General features: G+C 54.6%; 2 protein-coding genes across 2 annotated transcripts; one reads left to right on the forward strand and one right to left on the reverse strand.

Annotated features, from left to right (window-relative positions):
* The first annotated feature begins 92 nt into the window (after positions 1-92).
* On the forward strand, positions 93-3,304 carry GPHA2 (glycoprotein hormone subunit alpha 2). Its single transcript, XM_054437550.2, has 6 exons — positions 93-270; positions 370-545; positions 1,551-1,944; positions 2,311-2,413; positions 2,600-2,784; positions 2,901-3,304. Exons 3-6 carry the CDS (start codon positions 1,846-1,848, stop codon positions 3,000-3,002), a joined length of 489 nt encoding a protein of 162 aa, XP_054293525.2. The 5' UTR covers positions 93-270; positions 370-545; positions 1,551-1,845; the 3' UTR covers positions 3,003-3,304.
* On the reverse strand, positions 3,300-13,407 carry PPP2R5B (protein phosphatase 2 regulatory subunit B'beta). The gene is made up of 14 exons (XM_054437542.2): positions 12,545-13,407; positions 11,639-12,102; positions 10,668-10,864; positions 9,678-9,779; positions 9,423-9,515; positions 9,168-9,298; positions 7,396-7,455; positions 7,188-7,296; positions 6,289-6,342; positions 6,165-6,215; positions 5,906-6,025; positions 4,882-5,009; positions 4,528-4,629; positions 3,300-4,077 (listed from the first exon to the last, which is right to left on the reverse strand). Exons 2-14 carry the CDS (start codon positions 11,835-11,837, stop codon positions 3,930-3,932), a joined length of 1,494 nt encoding a protein of 497 aa, XP_054293517.1. The 5' UTR covers positions 11,838-12,102; positions 12,545-13,407; the 3' UTR covers positions 3,300-3,929.
* Between the last annotated feature and the right edge of the window lie 5,599 nt (positions 13,408-19,006).

Below are 19,006 nucleotides of genomic sequence, written 5' to 3' on the forward strand. Positions count from 1 at the left end.
AAGGAGTCACTTTTTACCTGTTAGAAATGTCCAATATTAGAATGGGCTACCTCATAAGGTAATGAGCCTTGTCACCCAAATGCTTTAAACAGAAGTCATCATCTGTCACATGCCAGAGGGTGCCCCTCATGAGTGGGAGAGTAGGGGCTGAACTGCTGAGTTCCTGCTGCGTCCTGTTGCTATGCTGCCTGCACCCTTGGTGGGGAGAAGAGAAGAGGTGGACTGCTGTGGAGGACCTGGCAAATGAGGACCCGGCAAATGAGGACCCAGGTCTTGAGGGGATGGGGGCTGATGGGGAAACCGTAGGGTGTGGGAATTTAAGGATTAGTGACATTAGTAACATCAATTCCTCTCAAATTGTGTTTACAGCTTTTACTCGACTGTCCCAAACATGGCCTGTTTTACAAAGCTGCTAAGAAGCACAGCTCCAAATCTGGAGCTATGAGTGCCTGCCCTGACTCTGACTAGCTTACAGTGAAGCTTTGGGAAGTTGTTTTCCGCTGAGCTCTTATTTTCTCATCCAGAAAATGAGGGGGTAGGATTTGGTGAGTTATAAAGTGCCTTCTAGCTCTAGCAGTCTGTGACTGGCCCTGCTCTTTCTGAGCAGATCAGTGAGACAATGACCCCGAAGGGGGCTGCCCAGAATCGCCACAGGCTTCCTTTGGCTCTCCACCTTGCCCCAACCCCTCTGGCCACTGCTGCCTGGGGGTCTTTCTCCAATTTGCCTCATTCTTGCACAAATGTAGTTTAGCACCATGGATGGACAGCAGATTTGAATTTGAAATCAGCTCTAACATTAACTAGCTGGGTGACTTTTAGTAACTTTCGTTCTTTGAGCCTTAGTTGCCTCATCTATAAAACCAGAGCTGGACAAATAGATCAGCTTTGCTGGGGTTGATGACTTCAGGCCCTTTCAGGAGTCAGGTCCCTGTTATTCCAGGGCTAGGGGAGCACTCCAGCTCAGAACGTTACTCTGTAGCACAGGATGCGAATCATCCACTGACACCGTGGCCATGCAGCTCTGAAACAGACAGCAACCCCCAAACCCCCGGCCCTGCCACCAAGCACATCTCAGGAGACTTCCACTGCTATAACTTCCCTTGTCCCTAAGAATCTCCTTCCCCAATCCCTTTCCTTTGCAGTTAGAAAAAGGCAAGCAGGGCTGAGTTTAGTGGTTTTAAAATTAGGGGTGTGGCCAGGCACAGTATCTCATGCCTGTAATTCTAGCACTTTGGGAGGCCTAGGCAGGCGGATCACTTGAGCTTAGCAGTTCAAGACCACCATGGGCAACACGGCGAAATCCCATCTCTACAAAAAAATACAAAAGTTCGCTGGTCATAGTGGTGCGCCTGTGGTCCCAGCTACTCGGGAGGCTAAGGGGGACGATGGCTTGAGCCTGGGAGGCGGGGAGGTGGAGGTTGCAGTGAGCCGAGATAACACCACCACACTCCAGCCTAGGTGACAGAGCCAGACCCTCTCAAAATAATAGTAATAAATAATAATAAAGTTAGGAGTGATCAGGCCCTGAACAGGGAAATGTTCTGTCCAAGGTCACAGAGCAAAGAGAATCCAGGTGCCCACAACTCAGCCAAGAGTCTTGACCCCTGTGTCGTCAACTGCACACACGCCGCACACTCCACCAGCTCCAAGGCTTCTCTCCACATCTGACTTCTCCAGGCCTGGACTGTTGGGTAGCTTTTTGGACAGAAAGAAGCAGAAAGCAGCAGGAGCTGCTCTCTGAGGACTGCACCTCAAAGAGCAAGATCACCCGGGTGGGATCGCTCTGAGGCTTCAGGCAGGGGAGGCTGGTTTGAAAGCTGATCTCCAAGAGGGCGTGGCTCCAAAATGCTGGCAAATAAAAGCCTGGAGAGCCAGCACCAAGCTGGAGACCAGCAGGAGGCACAGGAAAACAGCAAGCCGCTCTGTTCCTGGGCCTCGGAAGTGGTGAGCTCGCTGAGGCAGGAGGAGCTCTGGGGGAGGGTCTGGGAATGTGGATGAGGGCCCTGCAGGCCAAGATGGGGCAGATGGAGGGAGGAAGATGTTTGCGCTCCAGATGGCGAAGGAAATTCCAGGGAAGGGAGAATCACTGCACAGAGGGCTGACACACAGGTCCTTTCCAGAGACAGCTGCTCACACTCACACACATACACACACACACAAAGGTAGATACAGGGAAAAGGCAGCACCATTCAGGCACATCTCACCTGTCAGACCAGCCAGCCCTGGCTCACTCACCTGGAATGCAGTATTTAAAGAACTCGCCATCCCACCTGCACACCCACGTAGAGACATCTCCCCACTGTGTTTCAGATGCCTATGGCGTGCCCTCAAACCCTGGTCCTGTGTCTGCTGGTCCTGGCAGTCACTGAAGCCTGGGGCCAGGAGGCAGTCATCCCAGGCTGCCACTTGCACCGTGAGTACCTCTGGGACCAGAGGGCTAGGAGGAGTGGAGGTTCTGGGTGGGAGCAAAGAGCTGATAGAGTGGACGGTGGGGCAGGCAGCACCCTAGAGGGCCCCACACTGAGGCACAGGCAACAGGAGCTGGGGCGAGGCAAACCTTGGCAGAGGCGCCGTCTACTGCTTGCCTATCTCCTTCTAGCCTTCAATGTGACAGTGCGAAGTGACCGCCAAGGCACCTGCCAGGGCTCCCACGTGGCACAGGCCTGTGTGGGCCACTGTGAGTCCAGCGCCTTCCCTTCTCGGTACTCTGTGCTGGTGGCCAGTGGTTACCGACACAATATCACCTCCGTCTCTCAGTGCTGCACCATCAGTGGCCTGAAGAAGGTGAGGAGGGCCTGAGCCCGGTGGATGGACGTTGGGGTCGGGGGAAGACCAGGGAGATGGAGATCTTAGACAGTCCTGAGAAAGGGGACTGCAGCACGGACTCCCCACTCCCGCAGGTCAAAGTACAGCTGCAGTGTGTGGGGAGCCGGAGGGAGGAGATCGAGATCTTCACGGCCAGGGCCTGCCAGTGTGACATGTGTCGCCTCTCTCGCTACTAGCCCATCCTCTCCCCTCCTTCCTCCCCTGGGTCACAGGGCTTGACATTCTGGTGGGGGAAACCTGTGTTCAAGATTCAAACACTGGAAGGAGCTCCAGCCCTGCTGGTTACTTGCTATGGAATTTTTTTAAATAAGGGGAGGGTTGTTCCAGCTTTGACCGTTTGTAAGATTTTGTGACTGTCACCTGAGAAGAGGGGAGTTTCTGCTTCTTCCCTGCCTCTGCCTTGCCCTTCTAAACCAATCTTTCATCATTTTACTTCCCTCTTTGCCTTTACCCCTAAATAAAGCAAGCAGTTCTTGAATTTCTCTCTTTATTAGGTCTACCCCCAGCCAGGGAAAGAGGGGTAGACCATGATTACTGTGAACCCCCCTTACCCCAGGACACTGTGAATCTCTTCTTGCCTGTGCCCTCCCCCTCCCCCTGCCCAATAAATAAAAAGGGGACAAGGAAGTACACAGCGAGGGAAGGGAGGAGTGTGCACCCAGGACAGTGTCTGTGTAGAGGGTGAGCTGGGCGAGAATAAATAGACCATGGACCCCATGGTGGGGATAAGGAAGGACCTCGCATTGGCCAAGGCAGGGGCAGGCGAGGCGCTGAGTGCCCTTGCCCAAGGCCAGGAGCAGAGGGTGGGAGCCCGCCTGCAGCCGGAGCCCAGCTTTGCGGGGCAGGGGAAGATCCCTGATGGCAGCTTCCTGGTCAAGCTGGCCCTTGTCAAGTCCTGCCACGAGGGGCTGAGCATTCTGTTGCCAAGACCACCATTGCCTCTCCTCGTCTCCCCCCAGTGAAAGCTGGGCTGGGCAGGGAGTCCTCAGAAGCCACTCTGGCAAGGCCAGGGGTAGGTGTGTTTCTCTCTGGGCCCCTGGACAGGAGAAGGGATAGAGGGACTGACAGCTCTGGGTTTAGCTTCTCCCCTTCTGAGGTGCTGTCTAGCTCTGACCACCATTGGCGGCCACCTGGGGTGTAAGCCGCTGGAGGGGGGCCTCCTTGGCCCCCTGGGTTCCCTGTAGCCGGCGTAGCCGCAGCTCTTCCAGACCTTGCCATAACTCCTGACGCTCCTGGGCCTTCTGCTGCTCCCTGGGGAGAGAAGGTGAGGCAGCTCCCTTTCCTGGGGCCCCCCACAGTCCAGACTCCCTCACAGTCCAGACTCCCTCACTACCACCCCACCGGCAAAGGGAAGGCATGGAACCATTTTTGTTCTGTGACTCCATAAAAACCCTCTGCTGAGGGAAGAGAGCAGAGGACAGACAGATCCCAGCCTGCAGTCACGGAGAAGATGACGGGTGGGGCCTGAGTGGTTCTGGCTTCTGTAGGAAGCTACAGGGAGTCAGAACAAGTCTGAGCTACTCGAAGAATGATGGGAGGATACAGGGGCAGACAGTCAGGCATAGGATGGCAGGAGCATGGACAGTCTTGCAGCATCTGATCAGACAGAGTTTGGGGTGGTCCTCGGGTTCCCTCCAGCCATGGGGGTCTGATCCCTCCCTGCTCTTTTCCCTTCCCCCACACCCAGCCCCCAACACTCACTGCTGCTTTTCCAGCTTGTAGGAGGCTGTGAGCTCATCAAACAGTTTCCCATTCATCTCCATGAAGGTCTTGAGCACATTGTAGATCAGTGATACGATGGTTCTTGGCAGGGTCAAGGAGGGACGAGAAGATGAAACAGCTTCGGTTTGCCCACCTCTCCCTTTCCCTGCCCTTCACATACAGCATTCCACCTGAATACAAGCACTGCCCACTTTCCTGTCCTTTTCACCACCCCTGGGCCATCTTTTGATGCTTTCTCTGATACTCTCCAGCTAGGAGTAACCCTAGGGTCGGGTCTGGACTGGCTGGCCCTGGTCCCAGTTTCTGTGAGTTAGGTCATGGCCTGGCACTCACTGGTTCCAGTGCTCCTTGGAGACTTGGTAGAGGGTCCCAAACACAGCAGGCAGCACAGTGTGGCAGTTGTCCTCAATGAGGCTTAGGATATACTCATTGTTCCAGAAATACAGAGCCCGCTCTGCAACCTGGGGCAGACAAGATGGCAGAATGATTAACTGGCAGTGACTTCTCTGTGTGCAAGGTCTGGTGTCCATCACTACCTCAACACCCAGGCCCCCTGACCTTCACACACCCCACCTTCAGGGCTTATCTGAGCCCTGGAGGAAGCAACGGTGTTGAAGGGAAAAGAGTTCTAGATATGGAATCCAATGCTGCGGGGTGAATCCTAACCACTACAGACTCTACTACGCCATGCGACCTTGGGAGAGGCATTTAACCTCCCAGCCTCAGTTTTCTCATCTGTAAAATGGGCTAATAATACCTATCTCAACAAGATGTTATAAGAATCAAATGAAATACTAGACTTTTAGGTGTTTAATGAACCGAAGTGCCAGAATCACTGTGAGGAAGACTTGATTTCCACTGGGTTATGGCCCATAAGAACAGGAGGAAGTCCACACATGTTTGCAGCAGAACATGAATTAGAGTTAGCTGGGATGGTGCGGGGAAGCCGGGCTGTGTCCCAAAGTGAGTCTAATGAAATCTAAGGCCACTAGCAAAAGGGGAAAAGCGATAACAGTCCTCCATAGCATTCTGGAGCACACTTCAGTTTACCAAACATGTTTACACTCACAATCTCTTCCATCCTCATCCCCACCCTGTGAAGAGGTTGTTGGCCCATTTTACAGCTGCGGAAGCTTAATCAGAATCAGAGTGGCGCAGTGATTTGCTCAAGGCCCCTCAGCCAGTGGAAGGCAGGTCCGAGGCTTCACCCTAGGTCTCCTGACCCTAAGTCCAGCATCTCCCCATTACCAGACCCGGGATTGGAGGAGAAACTGAGGGCAAAGGGAGCTTTATTAGGTCAGCTACCCAACCTTTCCAGGCCAGCCCTGCTCCCATCCCCGCTTGTCCTGCCTCATACCTGGAAATGGGGGCTGGAAACACAGCGAGCCACCTGCTTAAAAAGGGGCTCCTGGATCTTCACAAACTGGGAGGGCTCGATGACATCAAGAATCTCTTCCATCTCCCCCAGAAACATCACCTGGGTGGGTTGGGGAGGGGAGTAGGGACAGAGGGGCAGCAGCTCACATCTCCCCCTACACATACACACACCTGACTGCCTTCTAGAGGCCGAGCCCTCCCAGCCTCCCTCTGGTGGGCATCAAAGCCCTTCTTCATACCTCCTTCTGGGTGCAGGTTTTTGGCCAGTATTTGAGCAGCCCCCGGATCACCTGTGGGAGATAAGACAGAAAGGAGTCACGCCTGCAGAGGTGAGAGGCTGCCTTAGCCCCCAGAGGTACTCACGTGCTCTGTCAGAGTGGCATCCTTCTCCAGGAACTGCACCACACAGTATGCCAGCTGCAGGGGGTGACAGGTGGAGGGAAGGAAGATGGGTCAGGAAGGCACCAGGTGCCAAAGACTTGCTGCCCAGGACAGAATGCCAAACACTGCTCACCCATGGCCTGTTACTTTCTTATTCACCAAGCATTTATCACCTGCCTAGGATGTACCAGGCATCACACTCAGTGTGCTGGGAATACAACTATGATCTCGCAGGGAGTAGGGACAATCAATAAACTCATCTTTATAAATTTTGCAAAAGGTTCCATAATATGGCTAGTGTGGTTTCTCAAGCCTGTAATCCAAGCACTTTGGGAGGCCAAGGCAGCAGAATCACTTGAGCCCGGGAGTTTGAGACCAGCCTAGGTAACATAGCAAGACACTGTCTCTACAAAAAAAAATTTTTTTTTTAATTAGCCAGGCATGTGGCATACATCTGTGGTCCCAGCTACTCAGGAGGCTGAGAAGGGAGGACTGCTTGAGCCCAGCAGGTAGAGGCTTCAGTGAGCCATGTTCGTACCACTGCTCTCCAGCCAAGGCAACAGAGTAGGGTTTTGTCTCAAAAAAAAAATTTGTGTATCAAAATCTCCCATAATAGATTTGTGTATCCAAATATTTGGGAATATAGAAGGAGAAGAATGTAATTCTGCCAAGGGAGGGTAGAGAAGAAAAGCCTGGCTTCACAGAGCTGATATCTGAGGTTAGCCTTAAAGTGCCAGTGGGAATGTTCTAAGGTAGATGGAACAGAATTATAAAGACAAAGAAGGTGAGCTAGGATCCCTGGAGGATCTGACCTCCAGGACCCACTGGCTGCCCTGACTGTCTGGAGCTCCTGCTGCAGCAGGGCCAGGCCTGGGCCTCACCTGGGCATGGAAGACAGACAGCGACTTGACAGAGTGCAGGGGGATCAGGACGCGAACCAGGAACTGCTTGTGCTCCGTCTTCAGGGGCAGCGCAAAGCCATTGATGATGCTGAGGAGGAGGCAGAAGAGAGGAAGAGGGCTCAGGTGACCCGGCCCCAGTCCCTCCTTCCAGAATCCTGAGCTCCAGCTGAGGCCCAGGGAGAATCACCTTCCTAGGATCTCCAGCAGCTCAGCCACACCATTGAAGTGCTCGAATTCATAGATGAACCTGCAAGAGAAGAACGCAGGTGGGCTCAAAGCAAGCAGGATAGGCTCAGTGCCCCCTTAGGCATCCTGCCTGCCTACCGTCACCTGCACAGCACACTCATCCAACTCTCCCCCAACCCAGAGGCCACGCTCCCTTCCCAACATCCCAAACCAGGCCCCATTGAGATCCCCGCCTCTGACACTGAAATGCCCTTCTCAGCCCAAGCCACCTCTGCCACTGAGTCCCAAGCTCAAGGCTCTCTTGCCAGTCAACTAAGAGAATGACAAACACTTAGCGCATCTACTCTGTACCATGTAAGTCTCAAAATTATCCAGGGAGATGAGGCTTATGAAATCCATCACATGGATGAAGAAATCAAGACTCAGCGGTTAAATAAAACAACCCCAATGTTAATAGGCAGGGAATCTAATGGACTCCAAGGTGCTGGAGGACAGGGATCATGGCTCACCCATTTTGTAGCTAATAACAATAACAACTAATGTTTCAGAGTCCCGGCCTCAGTCCAGGAGCTATGCTGAGTGCTTTGGAGGCAAGGCCCCATGTCATCTTGATGATGGTCCCTGAGTTAGTACAAGCAGCATCCCCATTTTTATCTTATCTTTGAGATGGAATCTCACTCTGTCGCCCAGGCAGGAGTGCAGTCGCGCAATCTTGGCTCACTGCAACCTCCACCTCCCAGGCTCAAGCGATTCTCCTGCCTCAGCCTCCCGAGTAGCTGGGATTACAGGTGTTTACCATCACACTCAGCTAATTTTTGTATTTTTAGTAGAGATGGAGTTTCACCACGTTGGCCAGGCTGGTCTTGAACTCCTGATCTCAAGTGATCTGCCTACCTCCGACTCCCAAAGTGCTGGGATTACAGGCATGAGCCACTGCACCCAGCCAGCATTCCCATTTTAAAGACAAGCAAACTAGGAGAGAGCTTAAGTAATTTGCCAAAGTTCACCCAAACGTTGGAACCAAACTCAAATGTAGGCCATATAGCTTCAGAGCCATGGTCTCAACTACAAGGCCACGTGAGCCTTGATGCCCAGTGGGTGCTGGTGCTCAGTGCATGTTTGCAGAAAGAATCTCTCTCTGGGTCCTTATGGCCTGGCATGATAAGGGTCAAATGATTTAGCTCCTAGGCCCCTGGACTGACCCAGTCCCTGCAAACCATTTCATCTCTTTTGGCCTCTACTTTCTCATCTGTAAGATGGAAATAAATACCCATTGTCTGTCAACTTCACAGGCTTTGTATAATCAATATGTAATACGTTACTGAGAAAGGGCTTGGAAAACAGAAGTTCTACAAGGGCCCCTGCAGCCCAGGAGCCTTTGCTGCAGTCTTCTTTTTTTTCTTTTCTTTTCTTTTTTTTTTTTTGAGACACAGTCTCCCTCTGTTGCCCAGGCTGGAGTGCAGTGGCATGATCTCGGCTCACTGCAAACTCCACCTCCTGGGTTCAAGTAATTCTTGTCTCAGCCTCCCAAGTAGCTGGGATTACAGGTGCCCACCACCATGCCCGGCTAATGTTTGTATTTTTATTAGAGACGGGGTTTCACCATGTTGGCCAGGTTGGTCTCAAACTCCTCACCTTAGGTGATGCACCCACCTCAGCTTCCCAAAGCGCTGGGATTACAGGTGTGAGCCACCACACACGGCCTTTGCTGCAGTCTTCTAACAGCCCTCTCACCCTCCCCAGGTCTCTGCTGGGCAGGCAGCAGCCACTCACCGGAGGAAGATGTGGTTGCACTGTTTGCGGATGTAGGCCCGGAGACCCAGGAACTTGCCATAGACCCGGTGCAGGATGGTCTTGAGGTACTCACGCTCCCGGGGGTCCTCGCTATCAAACAGCTCCAGGAGCTGTGGGAACCAGAGTCAGGGTCAGGGGAAAGGTCCACCCCAGGTTGCTTCCATCCTATCCCTGGCCCCTCAGAGAGCCTGCCCCTGCCTTGTGGTACCACCCAGCCTGGGCTCCCCACTTCACCATCAGGACAAACTTTTGATCCACATATCTCTTGGCCACGGAGGGCTGGAAGTCTGGGCTCTCCAAGAAACGCAGGAAAAACTCATATACCAGCTGGGGGAGGGGGACAGACAAAAAGGTGAGTTCAGTAACAGCCTCACCCACTCATTCCACCCTATGGCCCTCATCCAACTGTCTAGGGGCTAAAGAGGCCCTCTCCCCATGCCTTGGATCTCTTCTGAAACTTGGCTCTCTGTCTTCCCCAACCCTTCGGACCTGCAGGTGTGGCCACGAAGGCTCAAGGTTGGGCTCATCCTCTTCAGGGTCAAATTCAGGGTTCTCACTGGGCGGCAGAGTCCGGAAGATATTCACTGAGATCTGAGTGGCAGAGTTGGGGTTTGTTAAGGAAAAGCCCTTGAAGCCAGAAGCCAAGGAGTCCCTCATTCAAAGTTTTTTTTTTTTCTTTCCCAAGACAGGGTCTCGCTCTGTTGCCCAAGCTGGAGCGCAGTGGTGCAATCTCACCTCACTGCAACCTCAACCTCCCAGGTAGGCTCAAGCAATCCTCCCACCTCAGCCTTCTGAGTAGCTGGACTCAGTAGCACACCACCATGCCCGGCAAATTTTTAAATTTTTGTAGTGATGCGGTCTCACTGTCAGGCTGGTCTCGAACCCCTTGCCTCAAGTGATCCTCTCGCCTCGGCCCAAAGTGCTGGGATTACAGATGTGAGCTGCTGCTCCCGGCCCTCATTCAAAGTCCTAATGGGTTGATTTCAGCATCTGCCCCAGCAAGCAGTTCATTCCTTGGGCAATCATCACTTGAACACCTAGTTCGTGCAAGCCCTGGGCCAGGGGCTGGGAACCCAAGGGTGAATGGGACACATCCCTGCCTTCTAGGCAGGTGCAATCCAGTGGGGAGAACAAGGCTAGAAGCTGTGAGGTCTACGGGCAGGAAAAGGGAGATTTCCAGCTTGGGTATTGAGAGCGACTTCTTGGCAGAGGCGGCACCTGAGCCAGGCCATGGATGGTATGGGGTGTGGGGCAGGGCACTCCAGGTCTCAGGCAAGCATAAGCAAAGGTGTGGAGGTGGGGCAGGCCCGGAGGCATTCAGTGGGTGTCGGGCAGCAGCGGGTCGGGGGGAAGGAAGACGTGGACTGAGGCCAAGCCGATGAGTACAGGGTTATTCTCCACGCAGGGGTCCTGTGGACAGGAAACGGGGCTCACACGCCCTCTCGGCCGGCCCTCGGAGCCTGGCTAGCAGGTGCTCACCATGCGGATGATGTCTGGGTAGACGGGCTCGATGAGGACACCCCGGGTGCTCCCCACACACTCCACCAGCTCGTTGAGGGCTGCCCGCTTCACCTCCTTCCCCTTGAGGTCGGCCACACAGTCCAAGAAGTCAAACATCACCCCACACTGGGCCAGCTTCCGGCTCAGCAGCTCGTGCAGCTCGGAAGCCGGCACATCTGGGGAGGAGAGGGCATCCTGGGCCTGGGCCCCAGCTCCCCCAGCTGCCCCAGCTCTGGGTGGGGCAGACCCTCCTAATCTCCAGGGCTGCCTCTGCTGCCCCCAGGCCCCATGCTCTTGTGCCATCTCCCACTCCTTGCAGACAGCAAACAACTACTGTCCCTCCATTCCTGGGGGTTGAGGGTTGCTTTTCTTCCTCCTAATCCAGGCTCAGAGAGTATGATGGCCTGAGTTTTAAAGCAAGATCACAAATCCTGGATGCAGCAGCTTTCCACAGGTGCCCCAAACAGCTGCTGCCTCCCTCTCGGGTGGCACCCAGTTCTAAGGGCCAGAAATGGGAAGGGGTTCAGGGCCAAGGATCTCTACGGTGTCCTCAGGCTTGGCCAGTCTGGCCCTATGGCCCAAGGCTGGGAAAGGGAGCTATGTGGTTCCCCCAGGGAACCCTGCCAAGCGCCTGCTCCAGGGATCCGTCAGCTGGCTGGGCTGATAGTGGCCCCCTGGAACCCAGGCTATGGGCCCCACCCTTGGCCCTGGTCTGCCCCTAGGGTGGCACCACCTTCCGATGTCCCACCTCCAAGGATGACAGGCCAGTCAGGCCATGCGTCAGCAGAGAGGGCTGGAGGGCTGGGGTCAGTTCTGATGGCAGAGAACCTAGCCTGGAGGGGTATCCAAACTCCCTCTCTTGCCAGCTGCCTGCTGCCTCCCACCCCACCCCACGGCCCTGCTGGTCCCCTCGGGGGTTCGGTTCCCCCACTGGCCAGCAGCCAGCTCACCTTTGAGCAGGGGCAGCGGTGTGAGCTCCTGCTGGTTGCTCTGATAGCGGAACTGAGAGGAGCTGTGGGAGCGGCGGGGCCGGGCTCTGCGGAGGGAACGGCGGGAGAAGCCGTCCACCTTGTCTGGTGGGGGCACAGGCGACAGCCCAGGGGAGGAGGGGCTAGTGGGGGTGCTTGCAGGGGGCAGCTTGGTCTCCATGGCGGGCAGGCGGCAGGTCAAGCTTTCAGAGCCCCGGGGGTTCTCTCTGGGCCTGGGAGGTGCTGGGTGAGACTGGACAGACTAACTTGGTCCCATCCTGTCCGGGCGTGGGGGGGGGGGGCACAACCACAGTCCTGGGCCCCCCCCCAGGGCCTCCTGCAACTGCCCAGTCCTGGGGGGCAGGCAGGGTAGAAAGGAGGATGGCTCAGGCCTCAGATCCTTCCTGGGGGTCCCGAAGAGTCCAGTTAGGGTTCCCACTCTGGCTCTTTTGAAAACGAAGTCAGGCAGAAAGGTCAGCAAGAAAGAGACAGAGAAAGCCAATCAGTTCCTCAGGAGAGCCGGGAGGCTGCGTGGAGTGCCCAGGTCTTTTCCCTCCTATTCTTGCCCAGACCCTAAAATAGGGGTGCAGCCCCCTCCCATCCTGGACATGTTCCTCCCTTCTCTCAGACAGAAAGGCTCCAAAACAACCCCTCCCAGAATAGGGCCTATCCCCCAAGCCAGCCCCGACTCAGAATGGAGCCCCGATCGTCATCCCTGCCCCTTTCAGAATGGAACGCATCGCTGCTCCACTAAACCCGGCCACTTGGGACAACCCCAAGACTGGAGGTGCTGTCCCGATGCCACCCCGCTCCTAGAACCCGGCACCCTCCCCCACCTCAGCTCCTCCTTCCTGGCCCCCCAAACCTCATGGGGTGGGGGACACTCACTTCTCGAAAACCCAGACTTCGGTCGCCAACCCCCGGGGGCTGCCCGTAGGGAGGGCGACGGCCGTTCAGGGCCCTTTCGCAGCGGTTCCGCTCGGGGCGCTGGGGCTGGGCGGCGGCGCTCCTGGGTTCTCTCCCGGGCTCCGGGGGGAGGGGGGCTAGAGCATGCCCCCAACTCAGCCCCGGGCCGGGACTGGGCGTTCGGCGGGCTCTGCACCGGCCGTCGCAGCGCGCGGATCTCCGCTGAAGTCCTGGGACTCCGACCCAACGCGGTGCAGCGCAGCGGGAGCCCCAGCTCGGCTCCGTGCGCACCGGCACCCGCCGCCCAGCTGCTCAGGATGACATCAAGTCACCTCCCCCCGCCCGGCCCGCACCTCCCCGCGGGCTGAAAGAGGGGGCTGCGTCAGGAAGGCCCGGGGCCGCTGGGAGATGTAGTCCCCGCGCCGTTTAAAGTGAGCTGCCAGACCAAAGGGGACACCCTTGAGGGCAGACTCGGGGGTGAAGGCCGAAGCTTTTGAAGCCAGAGAGCAGAGTGGGATGGGCTCTAGTCGGGGGCGGGAAGCCTGGATTCTAGAAGGGAGGCTGCATAGGGAAAGAGGAGGGCTTAGGAGTTTGCACCAGGAAAGTGGGGTGATGCCAGGACACTGACAGGAAGGAGTCGCAGCAAGCTATGCCAGGCCCACAGATTTGGCCTGGGCCTTCTATGCCCTAGGCCATCCCCCCAGGAACCTCACCCTCACCCCAGAACCACCAGACACTTCAGAAACCCCTTGGAAACCAGCACTGGACTAGTTAAAAGTCTGCGATGAGTCAGTGCTTGCTGGGAGGGGTGTGGTGCTCCCAAGCCTGCTGGGAGATGCAGTCCATCCTCAGGCCTGCAGTCCCCCTCCCGTCCCTTGCTGTCTATGGTGACATCATGGTCTCCGGTTTAAAGGGCCAGTCTTGGAGTGGCAAAGCCCGAGAGGAGGAGGTTTTCTCCTGGAGCTGCCACCTCATCCCAGGCAGCCTGGCCTTCCCGGATGGACCTTTCAGCCCCCCTGGACCCTAAGATGTGCTGGGTGGGACAGTGTCTCTTGCTCAAAATCCTGCTGCTGGTATGCAAGGCACAGGTGGCAGTCCAGGAGTTCGGCATGCTAACCAAAAGTTCCCAGCCTGCGGTCCTGGGCCCCCCTCCTAGGATCCTGGACCCCAACACTCTTTATAGCCCTGAACTCCATCACGATACACTGCTGTGAAATCTCCACCCTGAAATGTTGCCTGGATGAGCAGCTGGTCCATGGTGAGCAGCAGGAAAGGGTGATGAGACCAGATAATGAGGTCGGGGAGGGGACAGGGGCCTTTTCAGAGTCTGCCCCATCCTGCTTTGGGTCTTGGTGACCACTCAGTGCTCCAGCGGAACCACCCAGCCATCCTCCCGGTTGCAGAGGAAGCCTGGGTGCGCAAGAGGTGCCCGCCTACCAAAGCAACAGAAGGCAGAGGCCTGCACCGAGGTCCGCAGTTCATCAGGCTGGGGTCCAGGACTCCGGCACTGGAGACCCGGCAAGTGCTCTGCTTGCTCAGGAACCTCCGGCAGGCCTTGCCCATCCGGCCCTTGGTGTCCCTGTCTGTCCAATGGGAATCCATGATGTCCCTCCTTGCCCACCTCCCAGGCTCTTCTGCATCCCTGAACAAGCTGAGGGAGGGCAGGCCCACAGAGCCTCTGCAGCCAGGCAAGGACCCCGAGGCCAAGAGAGGAGAAGCCCCTTGCCCAGTGTCACACAGCGTGTCTTCAAAAGTTGGGGCCAGGGGCCAGGCTTCCACCTCCCAGCTGGCTGCAGCCCACCTCCACAAGCCCCCTGGGCACCAGTGCCCTGGTCTCAAGGCTAGACTGCCCACACAGGGCTGGTGTTTTATATAAAGGAAGTGCTAAGGCCAGGTGTGATGGCTCACACCTGTAATCTCGATACTTTGGGAGGCTGAGGTGGGAAGATCACATAAGCCCAGGAGTTAGAGGCTGCAGTAAGCTGTGATTGTGCTGTCGCATTCCAGCCTGGGTGACAGAGACCCTGTCTCAAAAACAAAACAAAAAACAGAGATGTTCCATTTGAGAAATGGGGCACTGAAGAGTAGAGGAGAGGGATAAGACTCCTGGAAGAAAAAAAAAAACTTTTTTTTTTTTTTTTTTTTTGAGATGGAGTCTCGCTCTGTCACCCAGGCTGGAGTGCAGTGGCACAAACTCAGCTCACTGCAAGCTCCGCCTCCTGGGTTCACACCATTCTCCTGCCTCAGCCTCCCGAATAGCTGGGACTTCAGGTGCCCACCACCAAGCCCAGCTAGTTTTTTTGTATTTTTAGTAGAGACGAGGTTTCTCTTCTCTCCCTCATCCGTGTTAGCCAAGATGGTCTCGATCTCCTGACCTCGTGATCCGCCCACCTCGGCCTCCCAAAGTGCTGGGATTACAGGCGTGAGCCACCGTGCCTGGCTGAATAAAAAGACTTCTGAAGTGGTGGCATTTGAACTGGGTCTCAAAATAGGCACAGTGTCACTTGGGGGATGCAAGGTTGAACATTCTTTTTTTCTGTTTTTGAGACAGAGTCTCACTCTGTCACCCAGGCTTGAGTGCAGTGGCACCATCTCAGCTCACTGCTGCAACCTCCACCTCCCAGGCCCAAGCAATCCTCCTGCCTCAGCCTCCCAAGTAGCTGGAACCACAGATGCGCGCCATCATGCCAGGCTAATTTTTGTTTTTTTGGTAGAGACAGGGTTTCACCATGTAGCGCAGGCTGGTCTCAAACTCCTGAGCTCAAGCGATCCATTTGCCTCAGCCTCCTAAATGTTGGGATTACAGGCGTAAGCCATTGCACCCAGCTTTTTTTTTTTTTTTTTTTTTTTGCAGTGGCGCGATCCTGGCTCACCGCAACCTCCGCCTCCCGGGCTCAAGCAATCCTCCCACCTCAGCCTCAGTCCCGAGTAACTGGGACCACAGGTGCATGCCACCACTCCTGGCTAATTTTTTGTATTCTTTGTAGAGACAGGGTTTTGCCATGTTGCCCAGACTGGTCTCTAACTCCTGGGCTCAAGTGATCCTCCCGCCTTGGCCTCCCAAAGTGCTGGGACTACAGGTGTGAGCCACCATGTGTGGCTTTTACCACAATTTAAACGAAATGCATTACATCGTATTATATGCAACGACAGATGTATGTTCAAAACAAAAGTCACCCATTTTAGTGGTACAATTCAACAGTATTGTATTTATAGATCAAGTTCCATGTATTTATAGATGAAGTTTGCTTTTTCAGGTGTGTCCAGATCCCTCTGTTCTCCTGGCTGTCCCTGAGTTACCTGGAGGAGCTCCTCTGGCCTGGACACCCAGTTCCCTGCTATCTGGGATCTGGGATCTCCTCCCTCCAGCTCCACCCATCCTTGAGGGATGGCCTCTCTTCCTCCATGAAAGCCCTTCCCTCTGATAAAACCCAAGCTCTCCACCCAGGACAGAGTCAAAAGCCGTAGCCCCCAGGCCACCTCCGTGATCCCTTTCTCACCCCAGAGGGTGGGCCATCCCCCCGGCCTAGGCACAGCCTAGCCCTCCCCATTTTCTCTTTGTGGGGAGGAATCCTGACCCCAAACTTCCCCTGACCTCTTGAGTTGACTGGAATCCAGTTGTCCGGTAGAAGAAGCCCCTAAATGCAATGCCCAGGGCCAGTGTATTTGTTAGAACTGCTGGACCTAGGGCAGGTGCAGGGGCTCATGCCTGTAATCCCAGCACTTTGGGAGGCAGAGGCAGGCAGATTGCTTGAGCCCAAGAGTTCAAGACCAGCCTGGGCCACATGGTGAAACTCCATCTCTACAAAAAATAGAGAAATTAGCTGGGCATGGTGGCATGAGCCTATAGTCCCAGCTACTTGGGGAGGCTAAGGTGGGAGGATTGCTTGAGCCCGGGAGGCAGAGGTTGCAGTGAACTGTGATCATGCCCCTGCACTCCAGCCTGAGCAAGAGTGAGGTACTGTCTCAAAAAAAATTACATATATATATATATATATATATATATATATACACACACACATAGAACTGCTGGACCTACGGCTGGGCGCAGTGCCTCACACCTGTAATCCCAGCACTTTGGGAGGCTGAGGCGGGCAGATCACAAGGTCAAAACTTCGAGACCAACCTGACCAACATGGTGAAACCCTGTCTCTACTAAAAACAGAAAAATTAGCCAGGCATGGTGGTGCGCACCTGTAATTCCAGCTACTCAGGAAGCTGAGGCAGGAGAATCACTTGAACCCAGGAGGTAGAAGTTGCAGTGAGCTGAGATCGCGCCACTGCACTCCAGGCTGGGAGAGAGAGCGAGACTCCGCCTTAAAAAAAAAAAAAAAATAACTGCTGGACCTAAAGTGGGGGCTTGGGACTTCGTTGCAGAATGCCCCATGGGGTTCCCAACACCACATTTCCTCCCAAGAGAATATCGTCCCCTTTACTGTGCCAGGATTTTTAGCTCACTCCTTTAGCTCCTACTCTGAGGCTAGATTGAGGAATGACTATCTCTGGAGTTGGTTTTCTATGGAGCTCGTCTGGGGAAGTATCTTTGCATCCTCTCAGTCCTGTCTAATCTTCTGCTGTGGCACACACACGGCACTGGGAACTGGGGCTCAGGAATGGACCTGCAGGCACCAACTCCTAAGAGATGGATGTGCCCACCAGTTAAGTTACAAGACACAGATGTGAGTGCAGCCTGACCCTGGAGTCTCCCTCACTAGAGGAGAGCAAACTCCCAGAGTGGCGCCAGGGGCCTAGAAAGGACAACTTTTCTTGGACCAAGAGAATATCCCCTTCTATCCCCACCGCCTTTGGAAGGAGGAGAAGTGGTGTTTTTTCTTTTTTCTTTCCTTTTTTTGTTTTTGAGATGGAGTCTTGCTCCGTTGCCCAGGCTGGAGTGCAGTGGTGCAATCTCAGCTCACTGCAACCTCTGCCTCCCGGGATCAAGTGACTCTGGCCACCTCAGCCTCCCAAAAATGCTGGGATTACACGTGTAAGCCACTGTTCCTAGCCTCTTTTTTCTTTTTATGATTTCTGAATCTTAATCCTTTTTCATTCATTCGCTCCACAGCATTTAGGCACGTAGCCTTGGTCTCCTCTCCCTTAAGAATGGGGATATTAATAGAACCTCCCTCATGAGCATATGGTGAACAGCAGAGCAGATGAGATCGTGCACGTAAAGTAACAAGCCCAAGGCCTAGGACATCACACAGGCTTAATTCATGGTGGCAATTATATTTACTATTAATTTTTTTTTTAGACAAGATCTCCGTCTGTCACCCAGGCCGGAGTGCAGTGGTGCATTCATAGCTTCACTGCAACTTCAAACTCCTGGGCTCAAATGACCACAGGCACACACCACCACGCCCGGCTAATTTTTTGAAACTTTTTTTTTTTTTGTAGACACAGGGATTCAGCTATGTTGCCCAGTCTGGTCTCAAACTCCTGGGCTCAAGCGATCCTCCTGCCTCAGCCTCCCAAAGTGCTGGGATTACAGGAGTGAGCAACCCAACCCGGTCTATTATTATTAATGTAATAATCAGTTGGTGAGCACGGTACTGCCCCCGGCCTGCCATGGAAGAAGGCAGAGCCCTCCATTCCTTCCATGAGCAGTTTCTTTTTTTTTTTTTTTTGAGACGGAGTCTCGCTCTGTCACCCAGGCTGGAGTGCAGTGGCACAAACTCGGCTCACTGCCAGCTCTGCCTCCTGGGTTCACGCCATTCTCCTGCCTCAGCCTCCCGAGTAGCTAGGACTACAGGCGCCCGCCACCACGCCTGGTTAATTTTTTGTTTGTTTTTTTTAGTAGAGATGGGGTTTCACTGTGTTAGCCAGGGTGGTCTCGATCTCCTGACCTCATGATCCACCCGCCTCGGCCTCCCAAAGTGCTGGGATTACAGGCGTGAGCCACCGTGCCTGGCCCATAAGCACTTTCTGAATGGCTGTCCTATCAGACTGCCTCCCTGAGTGGAGCCTGTTCCTTCCAGGTAATGAACTATCTCCACTTACTAACCCAACCCCAGTTACACAGGATAAAACTGAGGGTCACAAGAGGAGAAGAAACCACCCATGGGTGTGACTGGAATACAGGTCCCTGCCCTGTGGGCCAGGGCGGTTGCCCTTGCTTCAGGCTGAGTTTTGGCATTAGAATGTAAGAGTCCAGCTCCCAAGTAAGATTAAAATAGAAACACAGGCTAGGTGGGGTAGCTCACACCCATAATCCAAGCTACTCGGGAATTCCTTGAACCCTGGAGGCAGAGGTTGCGTGAGCCAAGACTGCACCACTGCACTCCAGCCTGGGCAACAGAGCAAGACTCCGTCTCAAAAAAATAAATAAATAAAGTAGAAACATAGGCCGGGCACGGTGGCTCATGCCTGTAATCCCAACACTTTGGGAGGCCAAGGCAGGCTGATCACCTAAGGTCAGGAGTTCGAGACCAGCCTGGCCAACAC

Source organism: Pongo pygmaeus, chromosome 9 (assembly GCF_028885625.2).
Source record: "Pongo pygmaeus isolate AG05252 chromosome 9, NHGRI_mPonPyg2-v2.0_pri, whole genome shotgun sequence".
Taxonomy (NCBI): Eukaryota; Metazoa; Chordata; class Mammalia; order Primates; family Hominidae; genus Pongo; species Pongo pygmaeus.

What these genes read in the sequence shown, in the direction of transcription:
- GPHA2 (XM_054437550.2), top strand. Translation starts at nt 1,846, where the DNA reads ATGCTGGCAAATAAAAGCCTGGAGAGCCAGCACCAAGCTGGAGACCAG. An exon ending in CCCAGGCTGCCACTTGCACC is followed by an intron (nt 2,414 to 2,599) that starts GTGAGTACCTCT and finishes ATCTCCTTCTAG; the next exon opens with CCTTCAATGTGACAGTGCGA. An exon ending in CCATCAGTGGCCTGAAGAAG is followed by an intron (nt 2,785 to 2,900) that starts GTGAGGAGGGCC and finishes CCACTCCCGCAG; the next exon opens with GTCAAAGTACAGCTGCAGTG.
- PPP2R5B (XM_054437542.2), bottom strand. Translation starts at nt 11,837, where the DNA reads ATGGAGACCAAGCTGCCCCCTGCAAGCACCCCCACTAGCCCCTCCTCC. An exon ending in ACCGCTGCCCCTGCTCAAAG is followed by an intron (nt 10,865 to 11,638) that starts GTGAGCTGGCTG and finishes TCTCCTCCCCAG; the next exon opens with ATGTGCCGGCTTCCGAGCTG. An exon ending in TGCAACCACATCTTCCTCCG is followed by an intron (nt 7,456 to 9,167) that starts GTGAGTGGCTGC and finishes CTTCTCTTGCAG; the next exon opens with GTTCATCTATGAATTCGAGC.